Source organism: Empidonax traillii, unplaced genomic scaffold (assembly GCF_003031625.1).
Source record: "Empidonax traillii isolate 1590-97213 ecotype Southwest subspecies unplaced genomic scaffold, ASM303162v1 scaffold211:size764888, whole genome shotgun sequence".
Taxonomy (NCBI): Eukaryota; Metazoa; Chordata; class Aves; order Passeriformes; family Tyrannidae; genus Empidonax; species Empidonax traillii.
Genome location: NW_020955404.1, coordinates 69,534 through 90,356, shown reverse-complemented (window position 1 = coordinate 90,356; position 20,823 = coordinate 69,534). Strand labels below are relative to the sequence as shown.

General features: G+C 39.3%; 1 protein-coding gene across 3 annotated transcripts in view; it reads left to right on the top strand.

Moving 5' to 3' along the window:
- TIAM2 (T cell lymphoma invasion and metastasis 2) overlaps positions 1-20,823 on the top strand; it is a 92,570-nt gene that overhangs the window by 11,705 nt on the left and 60,042 nt on the right. For all 3 annotated transcript variants that reach the window (XM_027887466.1, XM_027887464.1, XM_027887465.1), the window contains exons 4-8: positions 2,838-3,010; positions 4,045-4,269; positions 13,350-13,535; positions 14,484-14,630; positions 18,185-18,247. In XM_027887466.1, the coding sequence (XP_027743267.1) occupies positions 2,838-3,010; positions 4,045-4,269; positions 13,350-13,535; positions 14,484-14,630; positions 18,185-18,247 (794 nt within the window). The remainder of the gene's footprint in view (positions 1-2,837; positions 3,011-4,044; positions 4,270-13,349; positions 13,536-14,483; positions 14,631-18,184; positions 18,248-20,823) is intronic.

Below are 20,823 nucleotides of genomic sequence, written 5' to 3'. Positions count from 1 at the left end.
TGGTTTAGTTTGCCCTGTTACGTTCAAATGATTACAGAAGTGCTATGCCTGATATGCAGAGTGTAACAAACCGTGTCCTTCTTTTCCAGCTGCAGAGATCTCCAAGTGTTTCAGTGTCATAAAGAAGATCAAATGAGGGATGGCAAGGGGAAAGGATAGGACCAAATCTATAGGAATTGTTCTTGCCCAAAATATTCTGCCAGACACTTTGGACAGTAATAGGAAAAGGTGCACTTATGTAGTATAGAGGCATTTCTATTTATTGGATTCCTTTATTTGAAAACTTTTCAGTCAACAGATGATTTGATCAGTGACATCTAATATATGTTTCCCTTTGACTTGTAACTCTTGTACATTCATTGACACCAGAGAATGTGATGAAATCCCAATCCCTCTGATGGATCTCACTTTTCATACACTATGGATTTGGACTGTATGAAGACCAGTGTATTCCACCTCATAACTTTTCACAGCAAATGTGTCCAATGGACTCTAGGAGGGCCAGTTTTCCCCCTTATTAGGCAGAAGAATCACCCCCCCCCCCTTGATTTTGGTTCTGATTTCTGATTTTACCTCAGAGGAAGCTCCTCTCAAATTTACATGACTTTGGATGATGTGTCTGGGATTTTTAATGCAATATTAAGTCTAAATGTTAAAAAATTACTAAAATAAAGATTGAACTCTGCTTTTACCAAACTAGTTTAAAAGCACCCACCAAGGAAAGATTTTTGTTTTTCAGGTTTAGCTGTGTACCTTGATATGTATTTCCTAGGCGTATTTGCATGTGCTTAAACACAAAGAGTGTGTCACACAGAATAAAAACAGCAGCCTGAAAATCAGCGAGTCAGCCCAAAATCTCAGTTTTGGCTCTGCCCTGTATTGTGTTGCCTCTTTGATTTGAAGGTAAAACAACAATAAAAAGTGGACTGGAGAGATGCTAGCAAACTCAATCCTTGTATTGGTTGAATTTCAAGCCTTCTACTGAATACATATAGGGCTTGCAGCAGTAGCATATTTGTGGATTACTAGTGATCATTTATTCTGACTTGCTATGTAATGCAACCATAGGTCTTCTCTAAATTCATTCCTGAATTTAAGCATGTCTTTTGGGCAAGGCTTACCTTGCTGGAGAATCTACCATTAGCCTTAGATTTTTCAAACTGCTTAGGTTATCCTCCATTTTCAAAATGGTTTTGTAGTATCTGTCTGGTCTTACTTCTTCCAGGTTAAACATTCAGGTGTAGTATAGTATTAATTTATCTTCTACATTTAAAAAAGCATCAACCCCTCTGATGTTAAACTGCTGTTTCATGTCACAAGGGTGAAGCGAGGGTTACTTACTTGCTCTCGATGTGCAGAGAAATCAGTTTACCCTAGGAAATTCTTGAGAAATCTAGTTTTAACTAGGTTATTTTCATAGAATTATAGAATGGTTTAGTTTGGAAGGGATTTTAAAGATCATTTAGTTGCAAACCCCCTGCTATAGGCAGGGACACCTTCCACTGGACCACAGTGGCCAAAGCTCCATCCAAACTGGCCTTGAGCACTTCCAGGGATGGAGTATCCACAGCTTCTCTGGGCATACTGTTCCGCTGTCTCACCAACCCACATAATTTCTTCCTAGTATCAAAACTAAACCTCCCTTCTTTCCGTGTAAAGCCATTACCCAAAAAACACAGCTACATTGGGCAGGAATTGAATCCAGGCCTCCTACATGGCAGGCAAGAATTGTACCACTGAACCACTAACACTGGTGTATTGTATTTGCATTTTAGTAATAATAATTGTATTTTATAATAATACTATAATAATTGTAATTGTGTTTTAGAAGTGAAGTTCAGTCTGTGACTCCTTGAACAGACAAATTGGTGCATCTCAGAGGACAGTGGATTATAACATGAGGCAGTAAGGAAAGGCTGACAGGGATAAAGAGGAGGGGCCCTTCTTTAGCAGACTTCACTGCCAAAGGCAACATGGCACTTTAGTCATAATGCTGTGGGCTGGGATCAGGTTTCTGCTGCTGTCCTCCAGAAGTTATTCCACTTGTTACTTGGGGATTGTCATCATCAAGGATGAAGTTTGTTTTATGGATGCAAGTTTCATACCTTATGTGCTACACTATTTACAAGACTGAGTGTTCTCAAACTCAGCCTCTTTAAACTGTTTTAAATTATTCAGAATTGTCTAAGTCTCCAATTTGAAATTTAAATTTGAGAAGTTTATTCGCTAAGCATGTTGTATGAAGACAAAAGATTCTGCAAATCATTTCAACAAATATAAGGATTTATTAAATGACTGTTGTGAGAGAGTTGGTTCAATTTAATAAAGAAATACAAAAGCTAGTTTAACTAAGCAGAAGTTAATCTCTTCTACATGCCTTAACGTTTTAATAGGCTGAGCTTATTGATAGAATCACAGAACATTTTGGGTCAGAAAGGACCAACTCCACTGTTGTGGGCAGGGACATTTTTTGCTAGACCAGGTTACTCAAACCCCATCCTACCTGGCCTTGAACCTTTTTATATTGAGGAATATCATGATTTATTTTTTAAGTCTATGGATATTTGTTATGTGTCTATTAGACTTACTATGTCTAATAGTCTTACTGTCTGTTTCAACTTTTCATGGGCAAATTTGTCATTGATTTTTTCTATTTTTCTGTTTACAAGATCTTCCTTTTTTACCTACTTCAGAAGAGGAACAGAACTGATACTCCTTTTCTCTGAAGAGTGTCTTAATTCACAAAAACATTAAGATAATAGAATTCAAATGGGAGATCCAGAACTTACTTTCTCCTTATGTTTTTTTTTTTTTTTTTATCTCTCTGAACTGCAAAGGTTGTACTCTACTGTTTTATGAGACCTATGGAAGGAACTCGATGGAGCAGAGCAGTTTGCCTCGGTACGCCCTATTTGCAGAAGACAGTGTAGTCCAGTCTGTTCCAGAACATCCCAAGAAAGAAAATGTGTTCTGTCTCAGCAATTCTTTTGGAGATGTCTACCTATTTCAGGTAACAGGATTGCATGCATAACTTTGTAGTTGTTTCTCTTTTAGGATGTGTTTTTGAGTCTGCACATGCCTGTATATGATTGTTTACGCACACGCACACACACGTATCATGATTCTGCCAGTGACTTAAAAATAATAGCATAATTGCACTATTGTACAATGCTATTACAATATTAAGTGTATGTTTTGATTTCAGGTATGTGATATTACACCAATAGGCTCAGTCAATTATGGTTCAGAAGCGAAAGGAGCAAAGATCACAAATCTGCAAGACTCTTGTGGTACCTGGTTGATCACAAGATTCTAGAAAATCACTCTTATTTTAATATTTTTTCACATCTATTAGCCCTTACAGAATGGGTGTGCTCAACTCCAAATCTGCTGGCTAAAAAGAGAGTTTGCTTGAGCAAGATACTCAAGAAAGAAGGCTAAAAATAATCTAAATATCTTGGCTGCTTAAGTGCACCACTGGAAATGTTAATAAAGAGCAGTATTATGTGGAACTGCCTGCATAGAAACATGTTGATTCATAGGCACACTTGTACATATCTCCAGAGACACTCTGTACAGACTGCGTTCTCTTTACCTGGATGTCCTCTCTCCACTAGCTTGACATTTTTTAAGTAAGCAAATACCTCCCTTCAGACCTTACATATAAAATCTTCTCTATTGTTTGATACCTGCAGAAGTGGAGGTTTATCTTTGAAATCTGTTAGGTTTTACTTTAATTATTTGGAGGGATGAAAGATGCAAGTCACACCTTTCCCCCAGCTTATATGGCTCTGTGGTGCTTCTGGGGTGTACAGACAGTGCACATCTAAGAAGCAGAAGCTGAAGTTTGGAGACAAGTCATGATGGAGTTCAGGAAAGCTTACACTTCCTTTACTTACATGGTTCTAAAGAAAGCCTTATTCCACTCTGTTAAGATAAAGTGTCTAAGATGATGGGAACCCATCAAACACTCCATATTCTAGAGCTGTTGTGGTTTTTTTCTTTTATCTCCTCATAATTCTGCACCATTGTTTGGTTTCACAGGCGACAAGCCAGACAGATCTGGAAAACTGGGTTACTGCTATACATTCAGCCTGTGCTTCCCTTTTTGCAAAGAAGCTTGGGAAAGAGGACACTGTTAGGCTGCTGAAAAATCAAACCAAGAGTCTCTTCCAGAAGATTGACATGGATGGCAAAATGAAAAAGATGGCAGAGTTGCAACTCTCAATTGTTAGTGATCCAAAAAACAGGAAGGCCATAGAGAATCAGGTACTGGAAACAATATTTTTATGGGAGCATAATTATCATTACTTCTTGCTTTGGGATCTGTTTCTGCTTTCTAAGCCTGAGAGTAATTGTCTTGGGGAAAGCTGGCATGGTAGTTGTAATTATTGCCAGGTTTCTACAGCAATCCAGAACAGCGCGGGAGGTAGGCTCCTCAAAGACTGATCTGTTTTATGACCACAAAGCTGTTTCTTTTCTTTTTTGCAAAAATGGAATTAATGTTCACTGCTTTATGATGTACTTAACTGTTAGTAATATCTAGCTGTTACATTGCATACCACAGAATATACAGTATGTTCTGTGAATTATTTTATTATTGAATTGCAGAAGAGATTGAAGTATAGGTACTTAGCAATATTGTTGTGCACCTTAAGGCAAGACATGAAGAGTATTCTTATGCACTGAATGTGTCTAGTAGTTTAGCCTAAATACGTCTGTGAACTGAAGTTGCTGTATCTTTTATTTTATTAGGCCATCAACAGAAGACATCTGATAATTTGAACTTATTAACTGGTCTTTGAATCCTCTCATCCTTACCTGCCTTTCCAGTCAGAGTAACTCTTCCTCTGTCAGTACTTTAGGCTGCACATTATGGCCCCTTGAATAGCAACCAAAGTTTATTTCCTTTGAACCAATAGAGCATAAGTACTTTTCTTTGGTTAGTGAAACACTTGTAATTTCAGAATTTGATGCTTAGAACATTTAAAATTCTTACTATACTGGTTTGAACTTGATGAAGGGCAAATGGATACTGATTTCACTGTCAAGCTCTTGTGGGGAACTTCAGTCTGAAGCTATATGAGCAGAGTTCAAATAATATGCAGGTTTGTGTAGGGATGGTGCAGATGTTCATAAGCCCTTTGAGTGCTCAGATGTTCATGATTTATTTCCAGGTCACTTTATTTCATGGTCCAGAGCCATGTGAGGTGAATGGAGAAATCAAATGTTAAGCATCCTTTTATTGGAGCAGGTTTTCAGACCTAGAAGAATATATAGATTTTTACAGATTACATGTAATGCACCGAGGAAAAATCCTGATGTGTATTAACTTAATTTATCCCTTCCCCCTTCAGATACTCTTGCTACTAGTTTATTTGGAGTCAGATGAAGAGTATTAATGATCTGTCTTAATGTCTGCTAATTAGATGTTCTGTCCTTGAACAACTGCCGTTGTTTTCCAGCTCTGGAAGAAGTTGGCTTCATTTTGTAGAACTGAAATCCATCACTGTGGCTGTGAAAGATTTATTCCTGTTAATATTCTGTCTATGCCTGTCTCAGAATATTGAATGGGGGCAAACCGCTGACACAAAGAATGAAATAGATCATTGCAAACATCCACTAGTTAGCAAAGAATAAATATACGAGATTTTTCTCCATTCTTGATCTCTTTGATCTCTTTAAAACCTCTTACAATTGCTGAAGTTTTGTTGGCAAAGTTGCTTCAGAGAGAAATCAATAGATAATTACGTTTCCAAATCATCTGATTTGTTGTCTCAGAGATTGGCTTTTGCAAAGAAAAAAAAAAATCTTGATTTAATTAGTAACCTAAAGTTCATAGTATACTTAGCAAGCTAATGATATTGAGAAAACATTATTCCTAAGGGAATAGTTTGCATATATGTAGCTCAGTTATTTAGTAACCGTGGTTGTTTAGTTGTCTTTTGCCCATTTTGAGTAACAAGATGAGTACAAATTCTGGGTTAAGTTTTGTGTAAATTCGATGGTGTTTTCAATCATGTGGCAGTTATGATTCCTCCATTCTGAAGTACAAAGTATTGCGAATACTGCAGTTTATAGGCATGCTCTGCATTCTGTACTGGAAATTTTCCCTAGGGATTTATTTTGGGAAGTCAGTGGAAATAGTGTGATTGACTTCAGGAGGACCATGGTGGTTTTTAATGCAGAAAGATGAGGCATAGTCTTAATTTATTTCCTCTGGGAAATGCTCTTGGAAATTCTGATTTCTATAGCCTTTCTCCTTTTCCTTCCTCTTCCTCAGAAAAGTAACCACCCAAACTCAGTTGGCTATTTTCTTTCACATCTGTATTGATTTAAAAACAGTATTTCTCTGCTGAAGACTTGAGAATTTAATAAAAACAGGGCTTTACAAGCAAGAAGAGACTTTTCTTGTTTCACAGTTACCATCATCTGAAAGACAATTTTACTAAGGAAACCTGGACTTCTGAAGTTGCTATAGGTATTTTGATAGACTTACATGATTCTTTTTGGTGTTCAGCAAATGGAATGGAGAAGATCATCTGATACTATCTTGTAAATCTGGTGAATTTGAAGGATATCAATTGATAAAGCCAGTGCTAAACAGAAGTGCAAACAAAAAAACTACCGGGAAAATGTTGTTTTTCTATGGAAATCTTTGTTTTAGAGACTTGTTGCTATCAAACTGGTTGTGAAATGCCTTCAACCTTGTGGCTTACGTGAGGGATTCTCTCCATCAGGGTTTACTGGTCCAATAATAACAATAGACTTAGTTTAAGAGAAAATGGCAACCCTTCACAGGGGTATAGGTCACGTTGGTCAGTTTAGAAGAGATCAAGGAAGAAAGCATCTGCAACAGCAGTGTATGTACAGCAGCCACTGCACTGGCAGCGTGGCCGGAAATCTCAAGTCTGCACATACTACCTACAGCCACGTACGCTTTTATTAGTATATGAAATAAATATGTTGTGGGTGGTGGCATTCCCCCAGTGTGTAACTTTTCCCCTAAACTCAAGAGAATTAGGACAAAAGGTTGCAAGTTTGAAAATCCCCTGGTACCGAGATGAGTTTCAAAGTCTGTCTTCCTAGATGTTTAACCTGCTAGAGAAACCACAGTGTTTGCTGTGAAATATGGAGTCCTGTAAAACTCATGGGGAAGTTAGTGAAAGGGATTATTAGCCTTTATTCAGAACTCTTTTAACAAAAAGTTGAACATTAAGTCAAAAGTGGAGCTGTCTCTGCCTGTAGAACTGGTTTTAGTGGGATGGAAAATCTCAAGTAAGGGCACTGTAGCCCTTGGTGTACTTCTTTATGTACTTGGTAGATAAGTCTATCCTGTTATCTCACTTTAGAACAATAGTATAAATAATAGTTGCTTGAAAGCATCTAGAGTTTTCAGATTTTAATATGTTGGTATAATCATGTTTTCCAGGCTATTCAGATGTTTCTGATGTGATTTGTATTTTCTGTGCACATGATACTTAACTTAATGATCCAGGTGGGTTTTGAACATAGGTATTTACTTGCAGGCACTGAGATGGTGAGGCATAAATGAGAAGAACAGGCACATGCTTGGAGAGACATTTTTTCCGGAAGTTTTCATGTGTCCTCCAACTAAAAGTAGTTGCCATAAAAAAAACCAAGAGGATCACAAAGATGGTGGTCTCTTTATTATGGGTAGTCATTAAATCTACTAGTACCTTTCTTCCCTGAACTGTAGTGATCTTCAACTATTTACAAAGAGCATAACTTCATGACTTTTTTTTTTAATTTACTTGACTCTTCCTCTTTTCTCTCACAGTTGAAGGAAGATGATTGGAATATGTCTGGGAATTTATTCTTCAGGCTCCACAAAGCCCAAATTTCATGTCTTAACTTTCTATAAAGCATCTGATGAAGTATTGTCTGACTTTGAGATGAAAATTCACAATAACAACACTCAAACAGAATCTTTTCAGGAAACTTTGCTAGCGCGTGCCAGTATTGCCACATACAAATTCAATTTGAATTACAGTACACAGTAACACTTTTTTCTTCTGTATCCTCTTAAACTAAAAAAGTTGTCTAAACTTGTTAAAACAGATCTTCAGTTTGCATGGTCTCTGAACTGGCTGAAAACAGAGATCTGCTTTCTGAAAGGTTCAGTACAATTTCTTTTCAGGCATCACTCTTCAGTAAGGATGATTCTTGCCTACATCGTTAGCAAAATACTTTCCTTTACTAGTAGTAGACTGGAAATGAAATGAGTAGGCAGTCATAAAGTTAGAGGCGTTCATCTCCAGTCTCCCTGCACTGTAGTTACTGTTTTACAGATGAGTGAAATTCCACCTTTGTTTTGTAAAGATTTGGCATAAAATAATGAAAAATTAGTAAACTATTACTGAACTTGGAATTGCATAGCATTAACTCATATGATGAAGCTGTGGGGGGAGCATGTGCAGAAAGGGCTGGAGGTCTGGGCTTTGGGGAGGGACAGCTGGGTAATAAAATTCAGTGGCTTTCTTACTTACATCCCTAGCTATAGACATATATGTGGTATCACCAATTGCAATCGGATTATAGACAAAAATGTAAATTAGGTTCATGTGTGTGCACTTTTGTGCTATCAGTGGTATTGGAATAAGATTTCTGCTGCCACTTTTGATTAGAAATTATGAAAATTCTGTCCTTCCAAAACAGCCAAGCAGATGGCATTTATTGGAAAAAAAATGTTTATTATTTCAGGAAGATTTTATAACCATTTTTAAAGTCACCAGGTAGAATGAAGAATAAAGTATTTCTAATTGTACGTCAGTGTTGCTGTACTCTATTATGTTGCCATTTTTATTTCTTTGAGCTAAAAGTTATGACAGTATCTCAGCGGCATTTTTAAAGCAATGGAATTTCTGGGAGAATGATGTTTTTACTTCTTCAAGTTCTCTTTAGGAAGTAATGACAATAAAAATCTGTTCCTTGTCCCCAGAAACCAAGTGACTCATTTTTCCAGATGGGTACAATATGAATTGTGTCTGAGAACCAGGGAATGGAATGCAAAGAGTTTGGTGTTGTTTGTAATGTGGTTGAAAAGCTGTGCGTATAAAACAGCAGCAGTTTCTTTTCAATCCACTGAGTTCCCTACATCAGCTTGCAGAGACACTTTCCATCTGGAAATAAGATGTTGTGTAGGGAAAAATTCTGAATTTTTATTGCTATAGATAGTGAATTGTGTCAGCAAGGCAGTCATGTTTCTGCATGGTATAAGAACTTCTACTAAATAAAATCAGTTTTGAAGGCTTGGGCACTGAGAGAAGGACCTCCTCTCTGAGCATCTCTTCTATTGTGCTGCTTTAAATAGGTGCTAAGTGAAAAACCAGTGTGTTGTTATCAGATGAGCTGTCCAGGAAGTTTCTTCCATCCGTCTTCTAGGTCCTTGAAGTATTGCTACATTGAGTTGATATGGTGTCATTTCTGGCACTGCTTTACATCATTCACATACCAGTTTGGGTTTTATCACATTGAGCTCTTTTTACTTTGTAGAGCACATGTGTTTGAAAATGAGACAGTTCTTCCTCAGCCCCCCCAAAAGATACTGTTCGCACTGTGGTGTATGAAGGACAAGGACTGTCCCTGAACCACACTGTTGGCACTGCCTTCTCTGGGACACTGAGGTCCTCCATTCTGCAGTCTGCAATCCCTAAAAATGTTCCAGCTGAGGTGGTGGTGCCACTGTAAATGTCACCTGCAGAGACAACTGTATGGCACATAGGAACTATGGATACTGTCACCTCTGGAAACCACTGATCTGTATTGTCTGCTCTGAGTATATTTACCCCTTGCCTTTCCTAAGCTCCCACTTTAAAGTTTACCTTTAGAAAACCTAGCGGGATTATTGAATTGAAAGAGACCTGTTTTTAAGCAACTTGCTTTAGCTCCTCTGTTTCATGGTTTAAAATGTAATTAATTCACAGTTTTTTCTCAGTGTCTGAATAGATTTTTCACTTACCTGGAGGATAATTGACTATGTATGTTCTGAAAATGATCACTGCTGCTGAAGTACTGCCAAAAATACCATACTGATGTTCCCTTGTGTGCTAACTCTTAATAACTCATTCCTGTACTAAATCTTTGATGCAAAAGCCCACCCCTTCACATAATTACTGTCTTGTCCCTGCATGAGACTTGCTTGCTTAAGTTCTCCTGGTGTCCCAGGCTAAATAATTCTCAAGGCTTCCCACACTTTACTCCTTTCTGCTACAGCTTCCTTTTTCTCACTAACTTAAAGGATCCTATTAAGTGCAATACATTTATTTGGATGGCCTTTCCATGCCTTTTTTTCCAAGCTCTTTCATGCTGCCACTAAACCCATGAACCCTTGCTTAACGTTTGCCTGGACTGAGAATGACATCCTCCCCTTTCTCTGGAAAAAACCTTTAATGCTTTCACATTTCATGTTTGCTCACTTGTTTTGGTGTACCTTACGTTGGGCCATATCTTTTATCTCGTTGCGGAATCACTTCATGCTGCTGTTAGCCTTTGTCACCCATTCCCACTCCCACAGCTGTCTACTGCATCCACTTTTTCCTGTTTGCTCTTGAGCAGATTTCAAAAGGGCAGTTTTGTCTATGCATGATGAAGTTAAGTCCTTGAACCATCTTTCGGGCAGTCCTCCCACGTGGGGCAGAGATTTGCCTCACACAATAGCACAATAAGGCTTGCAGCAGCTAGTCTGCAGGCTGTAAATTAGCTTCATGGACCAGGTCATACTGCGCTTTGAAGTTGTTGCTTTTTTATTTGTGTGCTTCTCCCATTCAGTCTTCAAGAATATAAATCTTTAGGAAGAATTATCATAGTTTAAAAGGCTTAGACAAATAGCAGCTGGTATTGGTTCATGGTCTCCAATTGGTTCCAGACATCCCTGGTTTTGATAAGACTACAAGACAATCTCAGAAATTCCTTGCCTACAGCTTTTGCTAATACCATTAAATGTAACATTGTGATTACCGATGCTTTTGGAGCTGATTAACTAGTATCCTGTGTGGCTGATAAACACTGTAATTTAATTATTTCTTCAGCATGCCCTCATGTTGTACCCTACTCCCCCTTCTTTGATTATCTTTATTTTAAAATACAACTTAGTACAAGTGTTTAATGGGAATTTTGAAGAAGGCCTAAGAAACACAAGTATGCCTGTTCAGGCTGTGCTCCATGGGGACAGGATGCTCCGCTCCAGCAGTGCCCAGAACAAGTCTTGCTGTGTTCCTGAGATATTAAAAGTCGACTTGGCACTGTACCCACAGCAGTGTCATCTCAAAGGGAAGGGCATCACCTGACCTTGTTGCTTTTGGCTTTGTGAAAAGCTGACAACCATGTTTTCATTCTAGTTGGGTGTTGACACAGAGAAAGAGCTCATCTTGCAATCTCCTTTTGGAGTCATCGCATTCATAAAGTACTGGCAAGCAGAAGAATGCTCTGTGAGGAGTGTCTGAAAGCACAAAGCAAGCAAAAAGAAGGCAATGATCAAATAAACCCGAGAAAAAAAAAGATTATTCTTTCTTAAGTCCAGAGGATGCATGTTTCGAATGTCTGTGGTGAGATTAGATGAGGCATCTTCATTGTGTGTATGTGTCTGTCCTTTCTCACTGGACTTCTGAGAATTACTCTCATTATAAGCTTTTGTAAATACTTTCTTCTGCTTTTAAGAGTAGTTTTTGAAAGATTTTGTAAGTATATTACAAATTTGCATTTGTAGCTGTACAAAATGGAATATTTTCTTCCCTTTCTTCACCCTACCTGCCAAATAAAACACCACTTATTTCCAAAAGTACAGCCATAGCTGATGCCACAGTTTGTGAGCACATGCTCCTAGCTGGACTTGGAAGGGTCTCTATCAGTTGTAGCACAAACCTTAGCACTGTTTTGTTAACAGGGCCTTTTTCACCCTTTCATTGCTTACTTCTTCATTGTTTAGGGAAAAGAGGCAAGATACTTGTTTAATTTTTGTGGTATTTGACAGCATTATAAGGAACCTGAACTGATTTTGCTTCTAGATGAGCCTACAGGTTGGTCATAGTTCACCTGAGATTTTTATATTTGTTGGTTTGTTTCCTGAGTCACGAAGGTGCTTGTTCCAGCCTCGGCTAATCTCAGTGTAAGGTGATAATGTCCTGTGCATGCAGAGACAGTCAGGGTGTACCAGCAAAAGATATGAAGTCAATGCTCATTAGAGAAAATGTGATGAACTTTCTCCACAGCCCTAAACCATCTATCAAACAGCAAACGTGCAGTGATTGGAGCTGACATTGGAAGAACAGCATGGTCAGGGATTTTAACAGTCTTCAGTACATGAACCTGGTGTGTGATAACCTAATGGACGTGGCTTTTCAGCCTTGAGTCAATGTGCTTGCTGCCTTTTATTTATAGGTACTATTTATAAGTATTAATGGATGTTATACGTTAGTTGTACAGTCTGCAGATCAGACTGTAGCTGCAACTACCAGTCTGTAATCTGGGGAAATGAATGGCAAAATTTGACTTTGGTGCAGTGCATAAGAATATGTGTTTGTTTAAATGAGTGTGTATTTACACAAGTACTTAAAATCTGTCATCTAAGCCTTGTTTCAGAACTTTGGTAAATATTCAAGTCTTCACTTTCCTAATTTTACATTGAAACTGGAATAAGTTGTTACATCTGCATGTACCTGTGGTAGATATGTTGAAAAATTGCATATATGCATTCCTGCTTTTGATCCAGTGGTCTGTATTGAGTCTATATAGCTGTTTTTTGCGGTTTGCCTGAGTGTAAGTGTGTCTTACCCTATTACTAAGAACAAGAACCACGAGTATTGTCTCCTGTTTAAAAGTTAGGGAAGCCTAGGAGAGTAGTAAAGAATGAGTAGGACCTACCATCGTAGTTACTTCGCTTTGCACAGTGCATTAGCATAGCAATGCTACTTTGCTTTCAGCCAGCTAACTAGACAATCAAAGCTAAAACAACCAAGACTAATTTCCAAAAAGGAGAGAGAAGAGTAAAGGGGGGGAGGGGAACCAGGAAAAAAAAAAAAAGCCTTCGTGAACCACAAGGTTTTGTTTTTATGTAACTCTTTTTGTGGCTATCAAACTACCCGAAGTTCATGGTATGTTCATCTTGTCAGTGTGCATTTAAGACCACCAGCTTCGTTTTATTTCCAGTCATCTTTTGGGTTGATGTAACACAATATGACTGGATGTGTTTTGGCAGGGAGTAACTAATCTAATCCTTATACTACCAGATGAAAGTAATTTACTATGGGCTTGGGGAAGAGCTCAGATTTTCAGTGCAGGCCACAAAGATATTTTTCTCCTTTTAATTGTCCCTTCTTATATCTAAACAGATCCAGCAGTGGGAACAAAACCTGGAAAAATTTAACATGGACCTTTTCCGAATGCGATGTTACCTAGCCAGTTTGCAAGGTGGGGAGCTCCCAAACCCAAAGAGCCTTTTGGCTGCTGCCAGTCGTCCTTCAAAATTGGCACTGGGGAGGCTTGGCATTTTCTCTGTCTCGTCTTTCCATGCACTGGTAAGTCCGAATGCACTTTTCACGTGTGTGTTACACAAAGCCATCATTAATATTGTGCTTAGATGTGGAATTGTGCTAAGATAATGCATGGCTGCACCCACATGTGCTGCTCAGACAGCCCTGTTTCTTTCTCACCCTTTTTGCCTGCTCCTTGACTGCAAATCAACTTTCCTCTGCAGGATAAGGCCATGACGGGTTTTTTTGGCCCCTGATGAGTTCAGAATTGGAAGTCCCTCCTAAAAAGGGATTCTTGGAATAGGCTAAAACTAGAGACAATTCAAATTATAAGTCCAATTTTTAAGAACTGTAGGCTGTGTTTCCAAGGAAGAGTAAGCGAGATCCTCAGCTGCTTTTGTCACCCTGTCAGCTTTAAGGGAAGTACAGCAGTAGCAGGTTCACCTCTGCTCTTTAACCTTAGCAGGGCTGCAAGGCTGATCTTGGCAGAGAGATCTGGCCCACATTTCCTGCATGTGAAGTCTGAATAGTGGTACTGAAAGTCCTGCCAGGGAATGCGTTTCTCTCTGCCACTGTTTTTATCTGTGTGGTTTGTGCCATTGCTTGTTAATAACTCAATGCCATAGCACATTTATCTCCTATGTTTGGCAACTTTGAGAATGTCTTCCTCTAGCAGTTTTGTATCTGAACGATAGGTTATCGTTCTTCTTCAGAACCTTTTCATTAATTGCTTGTTACAGAGCAATATTTTCTCAGTTCCTCCTTTCCTATGACTTCTAATTTTGCCCCAGGACAAAAAAATGTCACTACCACACCACTGGAATAACACAACAAGCATCACTGCTGAAAGTTTAAAACATTTTCCTTGTACCTTGGCATATTACATTGAGGTGAACTGAAGTAACCCTCATTTGATACCTCAGGTTTAAAAAACTGTCAATATTTTGCTGTTGAGAGAATGATACAGGAAGGCCTGTCTCTGTGTTTAAATAGATCTGCTCCAGGGATGAAGCTGCTCTCAGGAAACGTACCCTGTCTCTGTCTCAAAGGGTTCGAAATAAGAAGGGTTTATTTTCTTCGCTAAAAGGACTGGACACACTGGCAAGAAAAGGAAAAGAAAAGAGACCTTCCATAACTCAGGTAGGTCTTACTTGCTACAGAGAGCACAGAACGGCTTGTTTCTCCTGGAGCTCATTCTGCGAGGTGCATAAGTGCTCCATTAAACCTGCATCCAAGGTTTCAGTAGGTTTGGCAGACTTGCAGTGGGATCATCACTTGTGAAGTGTATATATCTAATTCTGGGTTTCTTTGTGATAAGAAAGATTGGTGAATGCCAGGTTTTGACCCAGCGAGTTAATTAGCAGCAGCACAAGACCATCAGATTTGAATTTGTAACAAAACTTCTCTTGTGGCACATTGCAAGCTGTTTGAAAGCTGGGTTTCTTTGGAGATAGCCTGTATGCACAGTCCTTAGCACAATGTGTGCTTGTTTGTGACTGGGACTCTGAAGTACTGTTACAATTTAATATAGAGGCACAAAGGTGATTCTTCAAGGAGAAAGAAGGAGAGACTGCTGCAAAGACAGCCATCTTTGACACTGACCTCTCAAAGTAACACATGCTGCTTGGAAGTACATGTTAGCCAACAGGAGAAGACTTCTGTCATGCACGAGGTCAGCTGTTGGTGTAGGCAGCTGACAAATAATGCCAGGCCAATTTACAGCAGCTGTAGGCTTGGTGTGGGCTTGATGTTTCTGGATCAGGCTGGCTCTTGGGAGAGGGGCTGTGCTGATGCATGCTCCCACTGAAGGGCTGCATTGCTTGGTGAAACCGCAACATCTCACAGCAACTTTTTCTCTTTGTGAAACTAATGGTCTGTGCACATATTTGGTGTAAACCCCACACTTCGGGAGTCTCTGTTTTCTCAGTAAAAGTACAGCTACATATGAAACAAACATTTGCTGCTTTTTCCCTGAAAAAAGGTAAATAAGAGCAGAAACACTTCTTGACAGTGAGGCAGAAGGCGCAGAGGTGTACCCACACTCAGATCACTACTGTTTTCATAAGCCTCTGCCTTGTCTGCTGTTACTCCTGCAAAGCGGTATTTTGTGCGTTGTTCACTAGGTAACCTTGTTCCTATCATTCCTATCATTCCTGACTCTTGTATTTTGATTTAATTAGATAAAGAGCTATGATTAACACTTGGAAATTGGCTATTCTTGCACATGTGGTAATCTGTTATGGAATATTTAAACAAGCCTATCTATACACATCTTGCAATAGCCACAGAGCTGATGCAACAGATTCAGTGTTACAAAATAACATATAAAGATTTTCTGGTTTAGTGGTTTGCATTTTTGATAGGTAAATATCTATGTGTTACACGGGCATTAAGCTTCTTTAGGTGGCTGTTACAGATTTTAGCATATTGATTAAAATGTGTTAACGTGGTGAAATTGATTAATAAAACTTGAGTCTGTCTTACAAAAGAAGGATCTGAAGGAGAAATTTTCTCCAGGTCATCCTTTTCACATAATTTTCCCTGTGCTCCCTAGCGAGTCTGGTCTGTGAGTCCTGCGCCTTTATTTCTTTATTAGTACAAGCCCTGAGGGAAGGGATGTTATGCCCCTTAGCTCTGTTCCTACCTGAGCTGATACCTTGCACTGTTTTTAACTGGGCAATATGTCTTCTCACAAGCTTTATAACCCATGAAGGGGATTCTGTGGAGCTCAGGAACAGGGAATCTTATATCTATGGCAAGGAGAGGAGGTTCTTACTGCCCTCCTAGCGCCTTTCTGAGCACAGAGAAGGGGGCCCTGTTATAGGCAGATGTGCCCATAGTGAGTCTTCACCGTTCTTTTTCCAAACCTTGCAACCAGCTGGCCCAAAAATGTGTTCATTTTCATACACAACCTGAGGTTCTTGATTTTTATTTTTTTTTTTTTTTAATTAAACATCCTACAATACAATTAAGGAAATGTAAATGCTGAGTGTTGCATATGAAAAACACTATGCAATGACTCATACCCATAAAAGTGAGGAATTCTTAAGGGCATGGCTTGAAAATTGACCCATGAACCGAGAAGGTGGCTGAAAAGAGAGCCACATCCTTGCTCAGACGTGTGTATATGCACATAATTCTATATCAAAATCAGAATAGGTCTGAGGCTGACCTTCTTGTCTCTTGCGGCCCACTGGAAAGCTGGATTAATTAAGAGAGGTGGAGTTTGCTTCTCTGCTCATTGTGTTGTGATATTTCTGCCAAACAATAGATTAAAAGAAGTCTTGCTTTCTTGGATTTAAGTTCATTTGACTGTAGCTGGTATGTTTTAATCTGACATACCTTAGCTTCAAAATCAGATGGTGTATTTTTCAACATCATTGTGTCAGAGAATTTTTTAATTTTATCTTGTTTATTTTTATGACATTAATAAATAATGTTCAGAGTTTCTATGCTCAGAGGCTTTTGTAAACATTAATGTGGTGGCTCCGTCTTTTACAAATCAGTTAATAAAACTGCACTGTAGCAGATGGGGGATGTCTAGGCTCACATTATCCTCAGTTTCTTAAATGCTTATCTGCTTTCTTATGTCTAAATGGTGAACTGTTTTGAGAAATCATAAGCAATAAAATACTTTGATTATGTCTGTGGGTGAGACAAAGAAGTTCAGAAGTGGTGGCCTTTATTTGCACTGGCAGACACTGGCTTTTGTATGAAATCTTAAGAGAGAGTTTGTTGTTGTCTTGGATTATCTGAAAGGCTTTTGCTAGTACCAAAAGCTAAAAAAAAAAAGCTCACATGTAAGTCTGATATTGTCCTGTTTTTTGTCTGCAGAACGAGTTAAAAAATGCTATTTATATTTGCACCTTGGTAATGTTATTATTTGCAAATCTCAGTGTCCTGTATAAACTGTATAGATCTATCCATGTGTTTATACCAGCCTTATCACCAAAATATCTGATATATTGTATCCTTATCCATTTATTGGATTTTAAAATTTTTCATTAATAAGTCTAATACCTTTGTGAGATGCTAGTAGTTAAGCTTCCAGATGGACAATGTATATCTCAGTTTCTGCTTTCATCACTTCCAAAGCAGACACAGTAGTTAGTCAGCTGTTTTCATTACTTAATAGTGTGGGGTTTGGGTCAATTATGCCTTTAAAGCTAAGCTAAAAGTTTCAATCGATAGTGTCAAGCAAACTGCTTGGTTAGAGTAGATGAAAAACTGTAGAGTAGGAGGTTTTAGAAACCAGCAACAATGGTTTGAAATAGTTCCTTGAAATCATGATGAGATTTGTAGCTGCACTTAGCAGTATTCTGAAGGTGAAACTTATAACTTCCAGTGCAGGGCCTGATTTGAAGGTAAATGACTTTAATCTTGTTGCTAAATAGTAGATAGGAAAAAAACAAGGGCATGAATGTTTTTATACATATTTAAATAAGTATGTGTGCATGTAGCTTAAAAGAGAAAATCTGCCTAAATTTTCTTTATAGAGAGAGATTTGTATTTATTAATTCTAGCCAGAGTAAAGCAATAAAAAGTACAAAAAGATCCCCTGGGTTTAGCAGGTTTATATATATTTATTAATTTAATTTGTCATTTTTATTTTTCTAAAGATTTTCCCAACACAAATAAGACGTAAATGTGTTTATTTGTTTAACCTACTTATTTATCTGTAATATTTTCAATAGGTTTTTGATTCAGCTGGAGGACATGGATTTGCTGGTGTCCAGAATTCAGCCAGCTCTGCTGAGGTAAGATATGCCTGTCCTCATTCCACATCATCATGTTTTTGAATTCCTGGATGTATTTCATTAAGTGTATGATTGGGGTGGTTCAGAAACCCCAAAGAGGTTTGTAAAATGTAGTTACTGTTACATGACCGGGTTGTGATTCTGCTAATGAAACCACTCTAACATAAGTTTCTGAACATTCATGTAGTCTTTAAAAAAACCAAACAAACCCAAACCCAAAAAAATCCTCTAGAAGCTTCTTCACAGCACTGATCTGTACAGTCTGTACACTGTCTGAGAGAGATTTGGGACTGAGCTTGTTTGAAAGCATCCTTCACAGTATGGCAAATCGCAGAACGGTTTGGGTTGGAAACAACTGTTAAAAGTCACCTAATCCAAGCCTCCTGCAATGAGCATGAAAATCTTCAACTAGATCAGGCTGCTCAGGGTCTCTCATCCAATTTCACCTTGATATTTTCCAGCGATAAGATGAAACCCAAGGTGTATTTTTCCCCTTTGCCTACTTCAACAGAACCTTTGTATTTTGAGTATAATGGCAATAAAATCTATGTAAAGTCTGTGGAGCATACCATCAGAGAAGTGAGCATTAATGTGTAGCTGGAGGTTGCCCAAGTAAAGGACGAGGATGCAGCATCCCCCCAGCAGCATTATCCAGCTGCGACTGATGTTCTCTGGTGTTCAGAAGGAGAAGAGCTGCTGCTTCTCCCTGCTTGGCCTAAGACATGGTCCCTCTCCATTACTGCAGCCTCCCTAGGGGATAGCACCACCATCCCCTAGCAAAGCAAGACACTTCAAAATACATAACTGCATATCTGTAGGACCAGTGAATGTTGCCTATGTGCTGCAGGGCTTATGTAGACAGTGTCCTCCCTCAGTAGGTTTGTGCAGGCTCCAGATAAAAACATCAGATTAAGTCTGTTTTCTGAATGGTATAGCTGGATTTCTTTAATGGCAACATGTGTCAGATTCAAAGGGATATTTTTCTTCCCATCTACCCCTTTTCTACCCCCTACCCCTTTTCCTCCTTTGTGCCCTGAACCAGATAGCTTTCTGATGCCGTTTAAATCTTGAAAAACTTTAAAAAATTCTACAGCACTGTTCCATTTCAGCTGAGTTTGTATAGCAGGTATTAGGCAAGAAGCCAAAATCTGTGTTTAAACTGCAATATTGCTCTGGAAAATGATTAACTGTAATGAAGAGGTATCTTGTCTCCCATAGCATCCTCCTGGAAAAGCTGGCAGCCCACAGTTTGGACAGGGGCACTCTGTGCTGGGTTAAGAACTGGATGGAGGGCCAGGCCCAGAGAGTGCTGGTGAACGGGGCTGCATCCAGTTGGCGGCCGGTCACCAGTGGTGTCCCCCAGGGATCAGTGCTGGGCCCAGTTCTCTTTAATATCTTTATTGATGATTTAGATGAGGGGATTGAGTGCACCACTAGCAGATTTACAGATGACACCAAGCTGGGTGGGAGTGTCGATTAGCTGGAAGGCAGGAGTGGCTCTGCAGAGGGACCTGGACAGGCTGGAGAGTTGGGCTGATTCCAACGGGATGAAGTTCATGAAGTGCCGGGTCCTGCACTTTGGCCACAAGAACCCCCTGCAGCGCTACAGGCTGGGCACAGAGTGGCTGGAGAGCAGCCAGGTGGAAAGGGACCTGGGGGTGCTGATTGACAGAAGGCTGAACATGAGCCAGCAGTGTGCCCAGGTGGCCAAGAAGGCCAATGGCATCCTGGCCTGGATCAGGAACAGTGTGGCCAGCAGGAGCAGGGCAGTGATTCTTTCCCTGAACTCAGCGCTGGTGAGGCCTCACCTGGAGTGCTGTGTCCAGTTCTGGGCCCCTCAGTTCAGGAAGGACATTGAGGTGATGGAGCGGGTCCAGAGAAGAGCAACCAGGCTGGTGAAGGGACTTGAGCACAAGTCCTATGAGGAGAGGCTGAGGGAGCTGGGGTTGTTTAGTCTGGAGAAGAGGAGGCTCAGGGGTGACCTCATCACTCTCTTCAACTACCTGAGAGGAGGTTGCAGCCACCTGGCTGCATTGGTCTCTTCTCCCAGTCAACCAGCAGTAGGACAAGAGGGCACAGTCTTTAGCTCTGCCAGGAGAGATTTAGGTTGAATATTAGGAAGAAATTCTTTACAGAGAGGGTAAAGAGCATTGGAATGGGCTCAGAGAGGTGGTGGATTCACCATCCCTGGAGGTTTTTAAAATGAGACTGGATGTGGCACTAAGTGCCATGGTCTAGTAACTGCTATGGTAATGGATCAAGGGGGAGACTTGATGGTCTCAGAGGTCCTTTTCAACCTGGCTGATTCTATGATTCTATGACTGTGAGAAAGGTTTGAACAAAGTTCATAATCTCTCATAGATTTTATGTTTTTTTATCATTATGTAGTACATGGTTTATTTTTTCATCAAGTGCATTCATTTAATGCCTAGGTAAGAAAGAAATATATAATTACACAGAAGTTCTGCTACTGAGAGAGGCATCTCTTACTGACAGGACCTATTCCTATAATAATGTTTTACTTCCTGAAATTATCTTCACAATTTGTCTGTTCTTTGGAAAAGTGTATTGAAACT